At 45.0% G+C, this 22,362-nt stretch overlaps 1 protein-coding gene across 1 annotated transcript; it reads right to left on the bottom strand.

The window, feature by feature from the left end:
* Positions 1 to 284: 284 nt before the first annotated feature.
* LOC105917905 (homeobox protein Mohawk) lies at positions 285 to 20,670 on the bottom strand. The gene is given in 9 exon segments (XM_036125766.1): positions 285 to 1,515; positions 1,615 to 1,648; positions 4,472 to 4,691; positions 4,694 to 4,797; positions 12,559 to 12,712; positions 16,262 to 16,445; positions 19,734 to 19,939; positions 20,261 to 20,396; positions 20,495 to 20,670. Coding segments are annotated over 9 exon segments (1,491 nt in total). The 3' UTR covers positions 285 to 1,238.
* Positions 20,671 to 22,362: the final 1,692 nt, after the last annotated feature.

Raw genomic sequence — 22,362 nt, 5'->3', positions numbered from 1 at the left:
ATAGAGCTGCAGCCACTGCTACCCACCCATCCATGATTACATCAGAAGACTATGACTGCAGAGGATCCAGCTGTGGTAAAGACCAGTACTAGTAAACACAAAGGCACACACTGGGACTACATTTCAGTCAGTGGGGCTTAATTACATGGCAGAAACAAGTAGTTGTAGAGAAAGCTGAACTGTAATATATTTTGAGATTGGAATATTGTTTCAGTAATAAAATACACCACCCCCCTCCACACCCACACCCAGTGTATAAAAACAGATGTGACTCCTTTCATTCAATAGTTTATTCATTTCCATTACAAAGTAACAGTTTTTTAAAAGCATTTTATTTGAGAACAAACCAGAACAATGTTATCCCTATTAAAGCATTAGTTCTGGTTAGGATCAGAGACAGTGATTTCTGCTAATCAAACATTTTACTCTACAAAATGATCATCATGAGCTTCATCGCTTGGCCTCAATTCACCTCCTTCCTGATTTATTTCCTATACGGTCGACCCAAACAGATTTCTGTTGGCTGGCCCTGAAATAATACGGACAGATCAGGGTTCTTCCATTGTCCCACCACGTGAAAATGAAAATAAAGTCAGACTTTTCTTCACCATGATGTCAAAACACATCCCCACCAGGATCTGTACATGGAGTTTTTTTAATTGTTCAGCACATTCAGTTTGATTATTTCCTAAAGTCTCTGATCACAAGAACAGTCTGAGTGTCAGAAAATGTAAAAGTAATTATTTCTGAATCCATTATGACACACATGAACGGAACCTTACAGACATGTATATACTGGGTCAATCAGGGGAGGACGGATCCAAGACGAGTCAACACCTACAGGCAACATTAACATGTTTAAGGCTATAATGGTTCATCTAGGCACCTGCTCAAAGGAACAAAGGCAGTGACTGCCTCATCACTGCAACCCAAGTAGGGGTTGCAATGATGCTTCAATGTTCCTGACTTTCCTTTCAGAACAACCAAGTTCTGTTTGTTGAATATCTGAACAATCAGTGAGCGAATCTGCTGCAAAACAAAGGCTCTTTGGTGAATACTGAATCTGGACCAGTAAAAAATATAAATACAAAAATAAGATTACAAAAGTTCCTTGTTTTAAGAAAAGGATGGCCAACGCATCTTTTGGACATTTTCAATAAGACCAACAGTTGAATTTTGGGCCTTTCAGATCCCCTTTCTCCTCCTTCAGCACCAGTTGTTTTTCTGTCAGGGGGAGTTTATTTGGCCTCTGTTTGCTGAGAGAGGAATGTTTGCTGCTTTGCATAGACGGATAACGTCAGAGCTAATACTTCAGCAGCAGCAGCAGCTTTTCTAACAGTCTTCACCTCAGCTATGTGAGAGGACTTCTGGATGATGCAGCTGGTTGTCCCAGAGACGCTGTCCTTCCCCTGTGCCAAGTTGGTCAAGGCCATGGCCGCGTTGATCTCCTTCCAGTGCATCTCATCTTTGGCCTTCACCTCCTCCTTCTGCGTAGCTGTGATGCCACCGCTGCCACTGACGACCGGCAGAACACGCAGAAAAAGAAGAAAAACAGAGAGTGTTACAGCTCCGTTCAGCTTGTGAGCAGACACAAGTGATAGAAGGTCTACACACCTGTCACATTTACTTTGCCCAAATTCTGTGGTTTCTGAAAGCAGAGACAGAAAGAGGTCAATACGCAATTCTCAGGGTCAGAGGAGATTCACTGCAGCAGTTCTGAACCTGCAAGTTAAGCAGATTTGTGGATCTGTGTGCATGGTTTTTGACTTCTGTACTTTAAGTGAACACCGTGTCCTCAGCAAACACGTGCTGCTCTGTCTTCTCTTTGCTCAAGATGCTGGACAGAAAAAGGACATTTAGCAAGAAAACTTCAAGAGTAAAGGAGACTGATAGGATGGAGCTAAAAGTTGTTTCCTGTGACTCCTAAAGTCCTCTGTGTAATATTTAGCTGGAAAACACATGGAGCCCAGGCAGCATAACTGAGTTGTCAGAGTGAAAAGACTAAAGGCAGCAGATCTGAGAGGGAATGAAAAAGCAGCAAAGTTGTCTTTAGAGCATCCATAGTGTTGACTTCAGTATGCTGTTTATTCAGAGTTTTTTTGGTGTTTGTAGACCTCAACCTGTCTTCTGTCTCACGCTACCAGCCCAAGCTACCATGTCCCCAGAGACACCAGTCGAGGCCCTCTGGGAGCCCATAACCCCAGACTCTGGAAATACAGAAAGACCTGAGGCTCCTATTGCTGCTGCCATCCAGCAGGTCCTAAAGAGACAAAAGCAGCCTGACCAGTCCTCCACTAAGAGTTTTCATCTCAGCTTTCTCTGAAGCATTCCTGGGAAGAATCGGCTCTTGTTTGTGGTGAAGTAAACGCTCACATCAGGGTGGAAAAAAGCAATAACCACAAGAAAACATTATTTACATTTGTAACTGTTTACATGTGGACACAAGCAGCCTTTTTGGGGATCTGGAGGCCAAATTATATATTTGTGCAGCACTTACTGCATTATTATGTTGCAATTGTTCACAGTGAGAGCTGAGCTGCCCTCTCACACTCTTGGTGGATTTCTGTTTGTGTTCTGTGTCCTCAATGGGTCACACCTCTGCTCTCTGGTTAAAGCTCTCCTATCTCCTCCATCTCATGGAAAAGCAGAGGTTGTCTATTATTTCCACCGAAAACCCAGGCAGTGTAGCTTCACTTCCCTGTAGGTGTTGCCGATGGTGTGTTCATGTGATGTTTGAGGCCTTAGAGCTGTACACCAGTGTGAGTCCTTTCAAGCTTACTGAAGGTTCATTTTGCACTTGAGCTGATTCTAGATCTCCATTTTCTGCCACATCTTCCTGCTCTCTGTAGTCAATTCTGGCTGAGCCCACAACAACCAACTGGGCCAGATGACGTTTAACCAACTGGATGGAAACATTCAGGTACATCCCTTTTCATTGGAACCAAAAATCTCCCTGTACAAACTGAAGATGAGAAAATTATATTTTATAGCCAAAGAACAGAACAAAGTCTTGGATTGGAGCAGTCAGATCTGAAATCTAATTTATTTGGACATGTTGTCCTCTTTGCAGCTGGTAGAAGAACAGATTTATATCAAATCTGCTGTCCAGGGGCAAATTTTTTCTCCAACTAAACTATGTGTAAAAAAGGAATGTGTTCACTAAAAAAATATCTGGTATCTGCAGCAAGCAGGAGAGAAAAACTACAGGATATGATGAAAACTTGAAATAATTTCTCCAGTTTTTTAGTTGCTCTGTTTTTCGAAGAACTGATATGGAACTAAGACATAATTCTCCCAATTTTGATTCCTTTCTTCTATTGTCGGATAACCTCTGATATTCCCAACAGGAGCTTTACCCATTTGAGTTGACCGAAAGAGCTTCCCTTACTTGTTACAGAGAAACACTTCTGTAAATGTGCCAGAGTCTGAGGAGGCCAAAAGGAAGACGTCAGCAGCAAGAAATTACAATAATCAGAGAGATAAAACAGCGTCCAGCTGAATTGATCCCATTTTGGGATTTGTCGTCATAAAATCTACTTGAGGTAAGGTTTTAAGTCCCCTTTTCTTTGATCCATCTGGTTCTGTCCTTCTCCATCTGGGAGTCTCAGCAGGTGTTCCGCAGTGAAAACACCCTGATGCCGGCTCAGGTCAAAGGGTTAAAATGGTTCCTGCTGCACTCATTGATTAATTTCATCCAAACCCTGAACAGAAACACACACTCTGTCTCCTTTACACTCAACCAGAACCAGAACCACATTTGTCTGAAAGAGACGCAATAATAGCAGATCTTCCCTCCACCAATTCAGCTCCTACATGTTCAAACCTGGACCCTACGGGTTCTGGCCGTGCTCCACAAAAAGTGAAAATGTTACTATTGGATGTGAAGTCCACCTGAACAGAGACCCAGTGTTCTCAGCTGATCCAAACAGACCGGACCTTAATTATTCACATCCTAGAAATGCAAAGATCCCACATGAAATTCACCGTTTGAAGAAGCCTGTTCGACATTTAGCTCTGAGCCTCTCAGCTGGATCAAAAACATGACAAACAGAAGCCTGAAAGCCTTCAATATGGCCTTGTTGTGTCTGAGCCAGTAAACCCTGGTTAACTGGAGGTGAAATTTACCCCACCTCTCTGGACTGACTGAGAGACAACCAGTGGTTCTGATTGTGTGGGTCTGACAGTGTGCAGGTTACTGAAGGTGTGTGTGTGTTTCAGACTAACAGCACATTGTTTCTCTCCATTTCAGCTACCATGAGAACCAGATTCAACTACACATTAAATGGAAGGAGCAACAGAGCGAGAGGCCAGCAGAGATATTACAGACCATGCAGAGGGTCTGGCAGCTGCATGAATTAAAACAACCGCCCAGAAAGAATAGAGGACGAAAAATCAAATATGATGGATGTCAGAGTGTGCTGGAGAGAGTTCCTTAAAGGGAAATAAAAATGTAAGGAATGTGTCTCCTTACTGGCTTGATAAACAAAGTTGGCTTCAGCTTCAAAGAAGGACTGTGACAGCGGATTGTCGTTGAATTTGTTGGAGCTGAAGGAGCCAGAGTCATTCCTCTTGCAAGCATCCATGACGGAGTTGGCCACCATGATGTGCCATGTTGACTTGGGTGGAGACACATAGTTGACGGCCATGGAAGCGACATCGACTGCAGAATGCAGCCCCGGGTCCGTACCTATATGGTCATGGCCATCATGGAGGAGCCCTCCCTCTTGATGACGCTCGGGTACAAGGGTTTTGTGAGAACCTCAAAACCACTCTGTGTCCTCTGAGGGTTGTCTCCATCTGCAACATCAGGACATATACACACAATCCTTCTATTTTTTGATTGTTTCACATCGCTTACATCCAGCAAAATAAACACGCCCATACCAACACACCTCGGCTCTTCGCAGCCCCATCTCTGGTTTGCCTGTTTCTGTCTGAATATGTGCTTAAACTGCATCTTTAAAATTAACTGTGCCTGTCTAAATCACAATGAAAAGTATTACAGCTCTGTGCGTGAGCATAATCAAGAAACCGCGTCTATCACCACTAATCCCCCCCACCCAGCAGCAGTGGTAACGGCAGCGGTTCAATCGCGGCCCCATGAGCCGCGATTGTAGCCGCGATTGTAGGCACTGCGTGATCGATAATCTCGGAAATAAGACTTTCGGCCAGAATAACATTTTTCCTCTGCTGACGTATACGACATAAAATCAGGAGAGAGAAAGAGACATTTTCTGATTTTCGCTCATTTTCTTCTCCCGGATCTGTTGCGTTTCTCTCCTCTTTTGACTCCAATTTCTCTCTCACTCTCTTCCTCTCCTCCTTAATGACTAACTTTGACCTAAGATGTCTCACCTGCCTGACAGTTTCCCTTATTTCAGCCAATTGAGCATATTTATCAGAATGGTTAAAGCAGAGACCACAAGCCATGTGCGCATATACAGCACAATGCAGATATTTCATCTTAAAATGAAGCATAGAAGAAGGTTTCTTTCAAATAAATACATTTTCGTGTTAATACTCTATCGTTCCATTATGACACCCAAGCACCAGACCGAGAATTTGCTGCTTACACTTCATTTTAGCACAAACAGAACGGGACAGCTTTCACCCCGCCAGTCCCCTGGACCACCACTCCTCCCCCCGGAAGCCACACATTTCCTCCAGCATAAACCCAAAACAACCTACTTAGAGAAACAGTAAGTGTGCAACAGCATTTAGCAATAAAGTCTAATACGGATCATTACAATACATTTTGTTTATTTATTAAATTTACAGTTTTTGATTTTAATCTTTACAAAGGAAATGTTTATTTACACGTCTTTATGGTGTGGGGGAAAAAACAAACAGCCATTACAGATTTCAGCTCGCGCACCCCCTAGTGGCAGCTCGCCCACACTTTGGGAATCCCTGACGTAAAACATTATTTTTTCAAAAAACAAAGACTCAACACAAATTGGAGAAGTGGTCACTGGATTATCTGCAATAGAAATGGCTGGAGAACCAGGCTCAGAAGTCTTTGATAATATGGATGCAGCGTGCGAGATCGCTATTATCCAACCCCGAGAAATGGGGAATGCTGAGGACAATCCTGGGACCACCCCACCCAGTATACCAATGCTCAAGATGCTTCTGTTTGCTCATCCTAAAGAATTTAAAGTCTTTCTTTTCTTTAGTAGACTAATGAGAGAAGAATCAGTGTATATGAGGCCTTGTTTCACTCTATTTATAGGGTAGAAGGGGTGGGGTCTTAGAAGAGGGATGGTTCCAAAGGTTGGATTTTAGAAGAGGGCTGGTTCTAGAGGCTGGTGCTGATATGTCAGTATTTGTTTTTTTTGACACAGAGAATATAAACCCAACAATGTGAGCTTCTAAAGAGGTTGGAAAAATGGTACACTATTTCATCCATTGTCTGACACCACGCATGAAAAGGTAAACATGATTCTGAATATTCCACTGACTGTATTGAAAGCTTCCAAAACAAACATATCTACGGATGGAAAATGCTTGTTCACACGTCTGCTTGAAACCATTGCCCCCTTGTAGTAGCTCTTGTTTCCGATATCGTGCTAAAGAGAATATTTCAGGTATTAATTTCCTGATCTCATGGAAAGCATTCTTTTCTGAGAAATGTTGTGGATTGAGCGAAAGGGTTTGTTTCACCATCTTTGTTGATGTATGCAATCGTGAGTCCCAGAATTGTCATCATTACATGTCAAGTTACACGTATAGGACAAGATAAGATGAGATAGAACTTTATTGATCTCACAATGGAGAGATTTACTTGTGACATCGACTCTTATAAGCAACAGAAGGTGCACAAAGGAGGAAAAGGTGCATGAAGTAAATGCAGTCCATCCAGATATGTTCAGTGGATGGGAACAAAAAACAATAATATCAAAATATCAAATAGGTATTGCACAGTTATTGCAGTGTGCAGGTTTATTGCACAGTTTATTGCACAGGTTATTGCACAGGCTATACACCCAGGTATTTGAAACTCTCCACAGATTCTATGTCCTGCCCCTGAATGTTCACGGGAGAGTGAGGTGGAGGTCTTATCCTGAAGTCGATCACCATCTCCTTGGTCTTACACAGGTGGTTCTTCTCACACCAGTCCACAAAGTTCATGATGACCGACCGGTAATCCAGCTCGTTCCCCTCAGACACACAGCCCACAATGGCTGAGTCAACTTCTGGAGGTGGCAGCTGTCCGTGTTGGAGGTGAATTCCGAGGTGTAGAGGGTGAAGAGAAACGGAGACAGGATGGTGCCCTGGGGTGCCCCGGTGCTGCAGACTACCACTGCTGACTGACAGGGTGGTAAGTGAGGTAGTTGATAGTCCAGGCAGCAAGATATTTGTCCACTCCAGTGTCCTCCAGCTTCCCCCTCAGCAGCACCTGTCTGATGGTGTTGAAAGTGCTGGAGAAGTTAAAGAACATGACTCTCAAAGCGCTCCCGGTGGTCTCCAGGTGGGTGAGCGCCCACTGCAACAGGTAGATGATGGCATCCTCTACTCCGATGTTGCAACGGGTCCAGGGTGGGGCTCACCACGGTGCGTAGGCGTGCAAGGATGAGGTGCTCCATGGTCTTCAGTAGAAGGGAGGTCAGGGTGACTGGTCTAAAGTGGGCTGGTTCCTTGGCATGTGGTGTTTTGGGAGCCGGTAGCAAACAGGAGGTCTTCCACAGGGTGGGGACCACCCCCAAGCTGAGGCTCAGGTTGTAGATGTAGCCCAGGACCTTACAGAGCTCGTCTGCACAGGTCCTCGGCAGCATTGGGGGGATGCCGTCTGGTCCTGAGGCTTTCCTCTGTTCAGCCTCATCAGCTAGCCTCTCACCTGCATTGAGGTGACTGTGAGGGGGGAGGAAGACAGGCTCTGGGGAGAGGGGGATGGAGGGAGGACAGAGTTGAGTGGCGTCTCTGTGGGGAGGACTGAAGGTCAGGGGTTGGTGAGAGTGGCGGCGGGGGAGGGAGGGGAGTGTAGGTGTCTGGGGGGCTGGAGGTTGGAGACGTGTGGGAAGTTTAGGGCAGGGAGCGGGCCAGTGTTAGGGGAGTCAAACCGGGTGAAGAACCTGTTTAACTCATCCGCAGACTTGGTGTCACCGTCTGCAGCCCTGCTGGTCCTCTGCCCAAAGCCGGAGATGTTCTTGAGGCCTCTCCACACATCCCTGACATTGTTCTGTGCCTGCTGCTCCTCCATCTTCCTCCCATAGTCCTTTTTTGCCGCCCTGATCCTCCATTGGAGATCCCGCTGAACTCTATGCTGCTCCTCTCTGTACCCTGAGTTGAAAGCACTCCTCTTTTGGTTCAGGGGGACTTTCAGCTCAGGCCTCATCCAGTGGGGTTGTTTGGAAAGCACTGTAGCTGTCATGTAGGCACAATGCTCTCCACACAGAAGGACATTTTGTCAGTGATATATTTCAGTCAGGCCGTTGATGTCATCACCATGGGAGCTTTGGAACATGCTCCAGTCTATGGTTCTTAAACACTCCCTCAGTCTCTCAGTGGCCTCAACTGACCAAACTTTCACTGACCTCTTCTGCGCTGGATTCCTTCTCACCATTGGTATGTAATGGGGAAGCAGGTAGACAAGGTTGTGATCCGAGCGTCCGAGTGGGGGGAGGGGGGTGGAACTATAGGCATCCTTGACATTAGCGTAGAAAAGGTGCAGAGTTTTATTGTCCCTTGTTGTACATGTGATATACTGGGTGAGCGTGGGGAGGGTGGAATGGAGGGAGGCTCGATTGAAGTTCAGGAGAGCACGGGGGTGCTGTGTCTGCAGCCTGGTCACTGCACCATGGATCTGCTAGCATGCAGTGGTAGCATCTGCCGAGGGGGGATGTAAACACAGAGCAAGATCACGTGTACAAACTTTCGTGGGAGATAGTACGGCCTCATGCCCACCACCAGTAGCTCCACATCTGAGGAGCATATCTGTTCCTTCACGTGAAAATGAGCTGCGTTACACCATCTCTCACTCACAAACATCACCAGCCCCCCTCCTCTCTTTTCTCCACTCTCCGCCAAAGTTCTGTCCACACCGATGAGTTTAAAGGCTAAACCACAGAGTCCGGGGACAAATCCATCTAACCACGTCTCCATGAAGCATATGATACTAGCGTCCCTGTACTTTCTCTGGAAATGGGTTAGTGCTGCAAGGTCCTCAGTCTTGTTGTGGAGAGATCTGATGTTTCCCATGACAACCGATGGTAAATAACTTTTTCTCCACTTCGTTCCTGCCACCCTTGCAGCCTCTCCGTTTTCTCCGTATGTCTGCAGGGAGTTCTAGTTTCTCAGCGTGTTGGGGAGCAGGGCCACTGCGCGTAGAGTCCCGTAGTCCAAGGAGCTGATTCCGAGTGTAAACAATGGGACGTCCGGAGTCTCAGACAAAAGGGTCTCCCCTTGCGGCATCAAATAGTAAGAGAAAGCTCTGCACTACAGTCCAGAAAGTTGGCTTCCTCTGTGCACGTATGTACAGAAGACCACATACTGTATTTACTAATCAAAAATCACTCCAAAAACACTACAGAGAAGATAAAGTAGGAAAATAGAAGACAGAGCCGACATAACAAGCTGCTGCGTGCGCATGCAGCAGCCAAGATGGGTCGAGCTGGGTCGAGCTGGTACAGTTGGATCTCACCTGTTTCATACTTAAAAAGGTATCACCATTCACCAAACATTCCGTAGGGTTTTAAAGACCATTATTCGTGCTTCACTTCGGATGAAACCATCTCCACCTGACATTGATAAAATGTCGATTTCCTGGGGGCATCGGGTTTATGGCTTGAATCCTGGAAGATGGAGATTGGGGTCTGACAAAGAAGAGAAGTCCTGATTGAAAGGATCTGTCGATTGTTTGAAGTTCTCAAAGCTGATAAATCTTCTCATAGAGGGGTGGTCCCAGAATTGTCCTCAGCATGCCCCATTTCTCGGGGTTTGATAATAGCGATCTCACATATGCGTCTGTATTATAAAAGACTGCTGAGCCTGGTTCTTCAGCCAATTCTATTGCAGATGATCCAGTGACCGCATCTCCAATTTGTGGTGAGTCTTTTTTCTTTTGAAAAAAGAAAGTTTTACTTAATGCAATTTTTTGACCATATTTAAGCCAGAAACTCCACATACAAGGTTAGAAGGTGGCATATTTAGGAGGTGGTCTTAAAATGGCTGCTAGCATCTGGTAATCATTAAGATGGTCATAGGTCGCGCAATCATAAATTTAAGGTCATGTGGTAATGTCATACCAGAAGAGGAAGGGGTCTAGGAGGCGGGATGTCCTGGGGCAGGACTGTAATTGAGCGGGTCACCTGTCACTTTGGAATGTGGGTGGGGCTTAACAATTTGACAAAAGGGGTAGGTATCATACATTTTTTTTATCTACTTGTAGAACTCCTGATGGTTAAAGAACATCTACTGTTGGTCACATTTATACAGAAACAAGAAAGGCTGCAGCATGTGGCCGGTATATATTGCGTCGTTGTATGGCAGCCTCGCCTGTAGCTACTAACATAGCTCACCACTGTAAGGGTGTGAATGGGTGAATGACTAAACTGTAGTGTGAAGCGCTCTGGTGGTCGTCAGACTAGTTAAAGCGCTATACAAGTGCAAGCCATTTATTATTGATCCGGGTCACTGCATTTAGGTCATATCAGTTTTAATCTGGCTATGAATCACTAAAAACAATAAGTGGAAGTGCAAATTATAATGACTTTTATTTCCTCCACCAAATGTTGGACTCCAGGTCCAGTTCTTTTCTCGGTTCTGTTCATCCAGCCTCACTTAGAGTCTGGGTATCTTGAGCTAATCTTTAATTCAAAAAACAGAACCTGGAGATTTTAGTCTTGCATCCTGCCCCCATATTGGCATCACCTCCAGAACAGAAAGTCCAGACTGCAGATCTATTATCCAGAGCCTCCTCTGCCACCAAACAATTTAAGCCTTTTGATTTAATTCAATAAATACATCAAACAGTATCAGGACATCAGGTCCACTCTAGCCTGGATGTACTGCTGCAGCTACACAACAAACTGGACCGTTACAGGACAGTAGGAGGAATGTCCACACGGTCAACGGGGTCACACCTGCTCCCAGATATAGTCTCTGGAACAAAAACATGGGCTTCAAAACATAATGGAGGACCTTTCAGCACATTGGCCAGCAGTGGGAGCAGGCTGCAGACAGCTCCAGAACCATAATGTGACAGGGAGAGGAGTCAGGGAGATATATGGAGCCAGAGGTGCAGCGGCCTGCGGTAGTCACAAACCAATCACCATGCACACATTCCCATGGGAGCCACACACTCAGCTTCTCCTCCTCCAACACTGAAGCAGAGATTACAGACACCACAGCAATCTTTTTTTTCTGCTCATTCACTGCATTACTACTGAACTTTGGTTTTCTGACGCTTCCTCAGCTAGTTTTCTGTTTCAAGTGTTAGTAGTCAATACAGGGCTGACAGAGAGTGACTCGTTTCCAACTGTAGGTTGTGAGGCAGAGGTTGGCTCAGGATGTCTAAATGGCAGCCTGTCGCAGTTTGCCAGCCATCATGTGTCCCTCTGCTGGCTTCCCATTTCTACGCAGAACATGTTTCTGCACTGTGTCGAATCACTTTGACACAAACGCAGCGAACATGGCCTGAGCTTTTCACATGTGAAGAAGGAAGCTAAATGTTACCCTGAGCACCAGCATCAGGTTGAAACCAGGATCTGTAGCCTTTTGATAACAAAGTTTGTTTGATTTGATCTAAATTTGCATTGATAGAAACTGATTGTTCACTTAAATAAATATGCAAAACAAAAACAAAACCAGACCAGAATAAGCACCATGTGACAATACAGGGACTAAAATAGTGAAAGTTTTACTATCTCATTATTCACACATGACTCTTCTGCAACAGGAAATGTTGCGTTTATTACAAGTCAACACTTATTGGGTGAGATATGTGGGTCCATTTCAGGAAGCCAAAGTAAGTCACTGACAAATCACAACTACCCCTCACAACACCACTTCAACATTATTTTTCTGTAAACTGCAGCCATGTCTAACTTGTACAGATTGAGTTAGGGATAATTGTCAGACCAATGAAAACATAACAAGCCTCTCGATAAGAGTGATGCTAATTTAAGGGGACAACTGGCTTGTGTGAGTGAGGAAGGGAGCGATGAGAGCTTCACAATGTCATCTCAGCTGGGAAACCTGCTCTAAACCTGCTGAAGGCTGAGGAGCTCCAGAGACTGATAGAATGAGAACATACAGTGTGTCAGTTTCTGAGCTCAGAAGATAATAAAGGTGCTGGTCCAGTTTGATGGCGCTGCCACTGACAGAGCTGGACTTAATTTACAGAAGAGGTGGAGTTCCATCATGATGAATATGTGGCAGAGTGCAGCCCACAAACAGGCACTAAGTCCTGTTCAGCAGGAGGCAGAAAGAATCAGGTCCAAGAGTTTTAGCTCCAGAACAATTGTTCTCTTTAGTTTGATCATTGGCACCATTTTGATGCCAAGCAGCCACTTCTCAGAGCTACAACTGCTTTCCTTAGAGCACAAATGGGAGGCGTACCTTCTGAGCAGCTGTCGTCACTGCTGACACTGAGCCTCTCAGCGTTGCCCTGAACGTATTTGTTGTAGAGTTTGATCCTGAGGGCCCAGCTCAGGTCCGGCTGCCTCACTGTGTTCTTCAGGCGTCCCCTAGCATTGGCAAACCAGTTGGACACCTGAGGGGGACAAAGCAGGAAGTGAGAACACACAGCAAACAGCTATGTGGAGGAGTGTGAAATCCACACTCCTCCACATCTTCACCCAAACAAAATGTGTCCTTCTCAGTGAAAACGTCTGCTCACTGCCTGCCACGAGTCTCATTAAGAAAAACAGCAGGAGGAGCGAGACAGAAGACAGAAACAGCTCTCTCAAACTGAGCTTTGAGGAACATCCCAGATGCTCTGCAGAAATGCCTCACATCTTGTTTCTACCAACACCTTGTAGAGACAAACGGCAGACAACCAGCGAACGCATCATGTTCTAAACTAACACTCTGACTGAGACACGTCCCCATCCTGCTTATTCTGGACTCATCCAGCCTTCCTCCTATAGGACACTTTTTCCATCACTGTCTTTAAGATCCAATAAAAGAGACACTTGAGCAGTCACTCTTCCCTTCACTGGGAGGAGAGACTATTAGATGTTATACTGGAATAACTTTTCTTGTTTAATGGATTTCAAGCTGCTTATGGACGGCCAGGGACAGGGGCCTTATGTTAGAATACTTAGTTTTCAGATCCTCTCCTTCAGTATTAGATTTCTCATTAACTAGGACCATTCCTCGTTCTTTAGTCTGCAGCCCTGCGCTGTGGCACAGCAGGCAGAAAGCAGCATCCAGCTGGCCAGCAGGACTGGAGGAGAGGAGGAATGAGAGCAGGGGAGGCGTGGGACAGAGAGGAGGACAGACGGCTGTCAGAAGAATGAGAGAAAACAGAAAGGATGGCACGCCTGTTTAGACGACACCACAGAGACACTGAGAAGAGAACTGATCCAGCTCGTCCAGCCGTGGCCTTTCTGTAGCCGAGAGGAGACAGCATGCAGGCACGGAGATGGGTTTCAGGACCGATGGAGAGATGGCCCGATTATCAGCGCCGAGTCACAACGTTTACATGGAACAAAGCTATCTGTTGTTCTAAAACATGACAGATTTAGTTGCTGTTTAACACCTGCTGCCAGGTCAGCCTTTTCAGGGAAAAACACGCAGGAAGTGATGCGTTCACCGTCACTGGCAGCCTTTACAGCGGTCTGTCTGGACTAAACAGTGGAAGAACTGGGCTGTTCTCAGTGCCAATCAGTGGAAAAACAAAGACGAGTTTCTACAGTCAGTCATCATGATCACATCTGAGTTTCTGTTCACACTCTGGGACGAAAAGATCACTTCTTTAGTCCAGAAAAGATCTAAGGCTGAAAGTCCAAAATATTGTTCTAATTTGCTGTTTTCTTTTTTCCTAAACAGCAAAACAAATACATTTAAAGAGTTTTTTTCCCTTCATACCCTAAAAACAGAGAAAAATAATTCTGAGAAAAAATTCTGACTTTAATCTCAGAATTCTGAGAAAAAAGCCTGAATTGAATAGACTTTTTTTGTTTTTTAATGGCCCTAATCCTCTTCCGTAGAAACAGGTTCTAACAACAGGGAGAAACCAGGAACAATAACTCATGAAGATGTTTTTGTTTTTTCATATTTTTCAGACGAGATCCCGGATACAAGCGGCTGAAATGAGTTTTCTCCGTAGTGTGTCTGGGCTCTCCCTTAGAGATAGGGTGAGGAGCTCAGTCATCCGGGGAGGACTCAGAGTAGAGCCGCTGCTCCTCCACGTCGAGAGGAGCCAGTTGAGGTGGCTCGGGCATCTGGTCAGGATGCCTCCTGGACGCCTCCCTGGAGAGGTGTTCCGGGCACGTCCCACCGGGAGGAGACCCAGGGGAAGACCCAGGACACGCTGGAGGGACTATGTCTCCCGGCTGGCCTGGGAACGCCTTGGGATTCCTCCTGAGGAGCTGGCCCAAGTGGCCGGGGAGAGGGATGTCTGGGCCTCCCTGCTGAAGCTGCTACCCCCGCGACCCGACCCCGGATAAGCGGAAGACAACGGACGGACGGACGGACGGACATATTTTTCAGACCAGCAGAGATTTGACAGCTGAACCAATCCTCTCAGAAACACAAACCTTATCAGAATAAAGTCAGAATATTTAGATAACGAACTGATTGGATCCCTGCTGGAAAATTTAAATAGGAAATCTGTGCATGTAATAATGAGTATACAAGTATTTAAGTGGGTGAATCAATTATAAAACACAACAATTAATTAAATGTGGAAATAATTCATTAATATTTACATTATTTGACATTATTTGTTCAAAATGTATGAAATATCTTCTGTATTTCTTGAATTACTTCCTGATCCTGTTTAGCAGCACATGGTGAATGTATTTGATGTAATAAAAATAATAATTGAACTTTATTGATCTCACAATGGAGAAATTCACTTCTGCATCTTAACCCATCAGCAGTGGGCTGCCATTGTGTGCCGCAATCGGGGGCTAAGGGTCTTCCTCAGGGACCCAGAGTCCAGGCTGTGGGGATCGAACTGGGTACTTGGAACCTTCTCAAAACGCAAGTGCACTGCTCTAACCACTAGGCCAACCCTGCTGTAGAGCAGCTGATTGCTCTGCAGATAAAATGTTGAGCAGTTTAACCAGCTGAATATTAGCCTCTATTGGATGAGTCGTAGAGACATTTTCAATGATTTTCTGATGGACTGGAGCTCAGGAGATATGATTCATTATGAATCAGGAGATACAAAATTGTAGGATTTTCAATTATAATAAATCTTTTATTTCATAGTTTAAAGATTTCTTCAGTCTATACATTTGATGCATTTATAATGTATTTATTACAGTTTTATTTAAGTATCACATATCACATACGCGTGTGAGAGGGCTGTCAGTGTGTGTTCAACACAAAGCGTTCCTCCTCACTCTGCCTCACTCTCAACTAAATAAACGGCTCCAGGGTCCCAGAAATGAGAAGCAGATTCAGCACCACGGCCGGCAGCCTGAGAAAGCTGCTGCAGACTCTCAGAGGTTGGATCAGTGACCTTGTGAGGAAAATGATACTGTATCCACACCGAAACAAACACTCACACACACACCCTTGTTTAATGTTTATAGTGAGGACCATGCCTTGACTTGCGTAGACTTCCATTCATCTTCAAGCATTTCTATGGCCTAACCCTGACGTAAACCTAATTGACACCATAGTGCTAAACCTAACCCCTTGCCCAGAATAAAACTGAGGACCAACAAAAGGTCTTCACTTTACATCAAAATCTTCACTTCACTAGTAAAATGAGCAAAAAATTTTCTCACTCAGCTGAAAGTACAAGTACACACACACACACACACACACACACACACACACACGCACAGCTGCATGTGTCAACCACACAGATGCATTCAGTGCTGGGTGTAAGATAAAGAAACAATCATCTGAAAGACTGAGACACGCAGCCGAGAGCAAAGAAGCTGCAGGAGGATCTGGAAGGCAGAGGAAACAGCACTTCACTCCTGCATTGCTGCTGGAAAATGTTCAGGAAAAGTAAAAGCTGCCTTTAAGCTGATGTCAACTCCAGCAGCCTGATCACACTCATGTCTGCGTGTGCAAAAAGCAGGATCTGACATTTGCTTCCATCCCACTGGAAACAGAGAACAAGAAAGCGGCTCACCTGGACCAGAGTCATCTGCGAGCCGAGCGCCAGGAGGATTTTCTCCGTCTTGGTCGGGTAGGGGTTGTCTCTGTGCTTGTAGAGCCACTGCTTGAGCGGCCGGGCCATGTCCTGCAGGGCCTGGCGCTTGTGTCGCACTTTGCTGCCGCTGGGACGACCCCTGTGGAGGAGCAGGAACGGGATTTAAAAGCAGGCAAATAACTGGACACATCTCTTGGTTTCGGCACACAGATGTAATAAAATCCCTCAAAATCTAAAATGAATAGAGGTGAATGAGAAGAACCTCCTTAACCCACAGGAGGAATAACTGACTCCTTCTGATTCTCTGAGCCGTGTCGGCTTCACTCCACCTGCAGCTCCAGGTGTTCTGAACCTGTAGATGTCAGTATGGAGCTGCACTCCGCTTCTCCCTTTATCTCCAAAAAGGCTCCACTGGCTGCAGATGGGACAGATTTCAGACCTCAAGGTGGGCCTGAAGTTCTTGTTCTCCACATATTTTCCTTGTAATCTGGGTCAGTCTGAACATCAAGGAGCACATTTCTCTCTGAGCTCTGAACTTTGTTCTTCAAGTTATTTACAAGTGTTGGGCCTTCTCTATTCAGACCATATGATAGGAAAAACTTTGTCCAATTGAATAGACGCCAGCTGTCTTTAACACCCAGAGCAAATGTATATCCTCAGTGGCTGAGATGTGGAGCTCATCGACAGTAGTAGGGACAGAAAAAACAGCCACTGGCAAATGCTGGTCAATCATAATCAATATTGTTGTAACAATTTTCAGCAATAGCAATTTGGTATTTCCTGAATATGGTGAAGCCCTATTAAACTGTGAATGAATTCAGGCAGGAAGCTAGAAAGTGTTGATGGAAACTTTTAGATCCACCTTTGGCTGAATGACGCTGTGCCAGAATGTGTTCATTGCAGACTTTGTTCAGCCGACCAAATCAGATTTAATTAATCCTGTTTTAAACTAATTTTATCCAGATAATATATCTATGTTATTTAAATGAGGCTCAAAAACAATATATTATGTAAACACAAGTTACCTGTAGTTGCAGTCTCCATCAAAACTGTTTAAATAACAGTTGTTAGTGAACAATTGTTTTTCCTTTGGAGTTCCACTAAGGACGGACCTGGGGCTGATTTTCCTCATCAGGATTTTTAGTTGTAAATAAATATATTTTAAGGTCTTAATCTTATTTTCATCATGCTAGAGGTGTGCCTATACATATATTAAATACTTCAATGTGCAATATTATATTTAAATTGTATTAGGTTGTATGCAAACATTTACTGAAAAAAATATTTAAATTGTTTTTTGGAGAAGAAAATATTACTTTGGTTTCACTGACTAAACAAATTTTTAGTTAATAGATTAAGTTACAAAAGTAAATAATCGTGAGGTGAAGCTCCTATTCGTGTCTCTAGATTAACAATGAGCTACTGAACTTCTAAGGTGCTTCTTGATTCTAACCTGAGCTGTGAATGTTAAATCAGAAGCAGTTTGGGAACCACTGAAGGTTTATTATCTCATTTGTCAGAATGGAACCTAATTGAGTGGAAACCTGCCTAATTTGGTAACACTGAATACACTATTCAGTGTATTCAGTGAAGCTCAGTTCACTTCTTTGTATCCAGCCTTTAATCAGTCACTCAGTTCACCTGCCAGCTATCTGCCAGCTCACCTCTTAGTCAACACCCTGTCACTCCTCTTCTCCAGTCACCAGTTTCAGTTACTCCCAGTCACTTATCTGTTCCTGATATGCTCCACCCATACCAGTAATTAGGTTTCACTCCATTCACCTGCTCACTCTCCTACTTATACCTGCCTCTTCCTCCTGCAATCTGCCAAATCAATTCGAGCCACTTGTTGAGTCTTATCCAGCGTTGAATTCTGGAAGCACTGTTGATACCGACCCGATTGCCTTTTTGATTCTGAGCCACCCTGATCCCTGAACCTGATTTTCTTGCCCTGTATGATTGCTTACCTGTTTCTCTGACCTTGACCTGCCTTGGGATATTTTGAGTTTTGCCTTGTCCTTGTCTGTACTTTTGCCTGTTTTGGACTGCATTTCGTGTACCGGATTTTGGACTGCCTTTTTGACCATTGAGCCTTGCCTGTCCCTGTTTATTAATAAATCCTGTTTTTTTTTTGCTTATACCTCTCTTGTCTGGCTGAATACTGGGTCCTCAATCTCTCGTTCGTGACAGAGATAAAGCATCTTAAACAAATTATTTTCTTTTTAGGAAAAGTCGTGATAGCACTGTGGTGTAGTCAATTGCTTGTCGTTGTGCTTCTTTTGGACTTGTTTTCATAGAGCTGGCCACTTGTTTGTCTCTGGGAGTGGATCAGTGACAGTTACCTTCCCAGGTTCAGGTTCTCTTCTGTTAAGAGCAACAGGTATAAACATTGATTTATTTCTAGTTTTCCTCCATGATTGAAGGGGAGGGGTTAGTTGGACTGAGGATTTTGTTTTTCACTACTGATGGAATCAGTGATAATTATTATGCAAGTTGATGTCATCTGCTTATGGAGCTGTTTAAAAGTCTTTGCACCCTTCATGCCACAGCAGATGAGAGGTCGAACATCCAAATGTGCAGCTGGGCATCATTAAAAAGAGAAGAAACCACTGAACTAAAGCAGCTTAGCTGATGTTTCTGAAGCTCTTGAACAGAGTATGAAGGCCAGGTTAAACCCACAGTCTACAACAGACACTTTACAGAAAAGTAAACTCATTTTCCATCTGTGGAAACACCCACCTTGGTTCCATGTTGTCTCTGCATATCCATAAACAAAGCTGTTCATCTTCTTTTGGATCTCCAGCTGCCTAAAACTGAAGTTAACAGGCTTACTCTCAGCTTCAGTGGATATGAGGTTCTCGGCTGTGGGTTCCTATGGGGTTTATCTAGGGTAGTTATTCCAAGAATGTGACTAAGCAGCAGAAGCCATCTGAAGGGTAGGACCTCTATGTAATTATTATTAATCTGTGCTTATTTTCATTTAACAGGGAAAGTTGACTTTTTGAGTTTGTGCAAACATGTTATGAAGGGTCTAGTCATGTAATCAGGTTCATTAAGGTCATTAATATTGCAGCTTGGACTTCTGGCCTAAGGTGAACTTCTGTTTCCTTCTCTGACTTTATTGCTGTTCTCTAAACCTGTGTTTCAGCACCGACTTGCTGCAGCACCACTTTTATCCTAATCCAGCCTCTCCAAAGCTTCAACCACTCCTCCCTACACCTCTGCCTCCAACTGCTGTCTGTCACTGGGTGAATAACATTATTCAAATATTTAAGAACGACTGTGAATCAGGGCAACCACGGAGACAGTCAGTTTGGGTTTAAGAAAAGGTTTATTGAGCTGAGTTCTGGTATAGGTGCCGGGCAGGATCGTCCTAGGTTCTGCTGGGAAAGATAGGTTGTGGTGATTAGCTGGCTGGAGAAGATGAAAAGGTGGAGAATGCTGCACTCACGGGGTTTGAGGTTTGTCCTGGGCTTTGGGAGGGTGGTGTCCTGGGTCCAGGTGGGTACTGAGACTCTCTTTCTGATGCTGGTGTGTTGGAGGGTGGACAGGCAGGCGGACTCCTGGAGGAGGGCTGAGGTAGACTGGAGATCTTGAGAGGTCCGAATGTCGAAGAGGGTGCAGGCTGGGTGGTTCTGTTGACAAGAACGGTTGGAACTAGAAAAGAAGAGACAAGACACGGAGTTAGACCTGGCTTGAGGAAAACAAGGAATAACAAGAAGTTGGTCATGTACCACGCTGGTAGCGAGAAAGAACTGATGCCCTCCTCTTGGTCTTAGTTCCTTAAGTAGGCACCTAATTAGCCGAGATGCGAAACACCTGCCCGTCACACCCTGCAGAGGAGAGAGACAAAGCCTGCACCCAGACCAACAGTATGACAGCACCCCTCCTCTAACGGACGCCCCCTGGTGGCCATCCCAAGGATGATGCTTTAAAGGCAGAGATGAGGTCAGGGTCCAAAATGAAAGAATGTGGAACCCAGGAACGTTCCTCCGGGCTGTAACCAGCCCAGTCCACCAGGTACTGGAGGCCGCGACCACGTGGCATTGACGTCACAATACGGTCCACCGTAAAGGCAGGATGACCGTCCACGATCCGAGCGGCTGAAGGGGGTCTGGAAAAAGGGCACAATGGACTAGAGGAGACAGGTTTCATCTGGGACACATGGAAGGTAGGGTGAACACGGAGATGAGGTGGGAGCTTGAGCCTGACTGCTGTGGGCTGATGATACGGTCGATCTTGAAGGGGCAGAGGAACTTGGGACCAAGCTTTTTAGACACAGCTTTTAACGGGAAGTCTTTGGGTGATAGCCACACCTCCTGTCCGGGAGTGTAAGTGGGTGCTGGTATGCGTTTGCGATCGGCGCACTTCTTGTTTTGGGACGACATGCGTTCTAGGGCGGCTTTGGTCTGGTCCCAAGTTTTACGGCACTGATGGATATGTCACCTGACAGATGGGAGTACAGAATCCGGGAAGGAGGAGGGCAGGAGAGATGGTTGGTAACCAAGGGACACCTTGAAAGGGCATAATCCAGTGGCGGCAGAGACATGTGAATTATGGCAGGCGACCCAGGCGAGATGCTGACTCCAAGTGGTAGGATTATGAGAACAGAGACAATGAAAAATGTTTTCAACCTCCTGATTGAGTCTCTCGCATTGCCCATTGGACTGGGGATGAAAACCGGAAGTGAGAGAAACCTTTGAACCAAAACATTGACAGAAATTACGCCAGACCTGGGAAATAAATTGTGGACCATCAGACCTCATCAGCAGGACGATAAGAGGAGCCTGCTGCCAGACTTCTTCGCCAGAGTGTTGCCTCACAGTGGTAACTCTAGCCTCTGAAATGCCTAATATGTGTACCTAAAACCCTGACATCCTTGTGCTCTGCTCTTCAGATCATTGTCTGCTCAATCCAGTCCCGGCTCAGTTTCCCATAGTTCAAACCCACCTGCAAGCCTTTCAGAAGACTCCCTGGTTCTTCAGTCCCAGCTGGCATTCTCCAGGTTTCTCAGTCCTCCTGAGATTGCATCCTGCTCACCCTCCACCATGCTTCCCCTCTCAAAATCAAGATTAATTTGTAAACTCGCCTGCTTCTCAGAACAGACCCAACTCATTCCTCCTTGGTGTATCACCACCTCCTCCCCAAGTCTCTGCTGTCCCAACTCAAGCTCCCATTCCCTAATTCCTGACAATTGGCATCACTTCTTCAACTAACCTTTAAAAACTGTTGATCTCCCGAGTGTGCTTTGTATGTGGGTTAAATCATTAGTAAAACCATGACAGTTCTCTGGATTTTAATTTTTCTGGTAAATTATTAAACTTGAAGAGAAGTTGTCACTCATTCATTCTATGTGTACAGAGTTTGCTGTTAAAAGAACGCCAGTGCTCGAATCATTCCTTTCAACTATTGTTCTAATAACAGCTGTTTGGGATCATATGTCACCAAACATTACCTAACAGACCTAGAGTTATTTGGTAAACATTAAATAACTTTAAACCCTGTGTAATGGCACAACATAATCTGATGGGACAGAACTTTTAAGTCGTACCAGAACCCACTCCTGCAGAACCCACAGCACTTAGATGGGTGGTGACAAACACTGAAAGAAAAAGCTAACTTTGCTTCATTTGCAGGTAAATTCCACATTTGAGATCCACACAGTTGAGTCACTTTCTTTAGGATCTTTTCCTGAGATCACTTTATGCTGCAACGACCATTCAGCTTGATGTTCTACTGATCTCTGGCATTTTCCCTCTGATTTTCTGTCTTTTGTGGAGGAAGGTACATCTCCACATTAAAACACCGAGCTCAGCCACTCTTCCCTCATTGCGCTCTTCCAGTGACCCCAGCAAGCAGATGCTGGTGCTTAGACTTCAAAGAGAGATGAAGATATTTTCATCCACATATTTTCTATGATTTACTAATTTTCTATTCCTGCATGCAGGAGATGTTAGTGATGAAAATCCCTGGAGACTTTGTGGCATCTTGGAGCCTAGTGGGACCAGGACAGCTGGATCAGTGGAGGAGGAACATGTGAGAATGGCTCGATGATTGAACCCAGCAGTTTGCTTCAGAGG

This window comes from Fundulus heteroclitus, chromosome 21, assembly GCF_011125445.2.
Source record: "Fundulus heteroclitus isolate FHET01 chromosome 21, MU-UCD_Fhet_4.1, whole genome shotgun sequence".
Classification (NCBI taxonomy): Eukaryota; Metazoa; Chordata; class Actinopteri; order Cyprinodontiformes; family Fundulidae; genus Fundulus; species Fundulus heteroclitus.
Note: the sequence above shows the minus strand (reverse complement) of the source record. Positions and strands in the feature narration are given on the sequence as shown.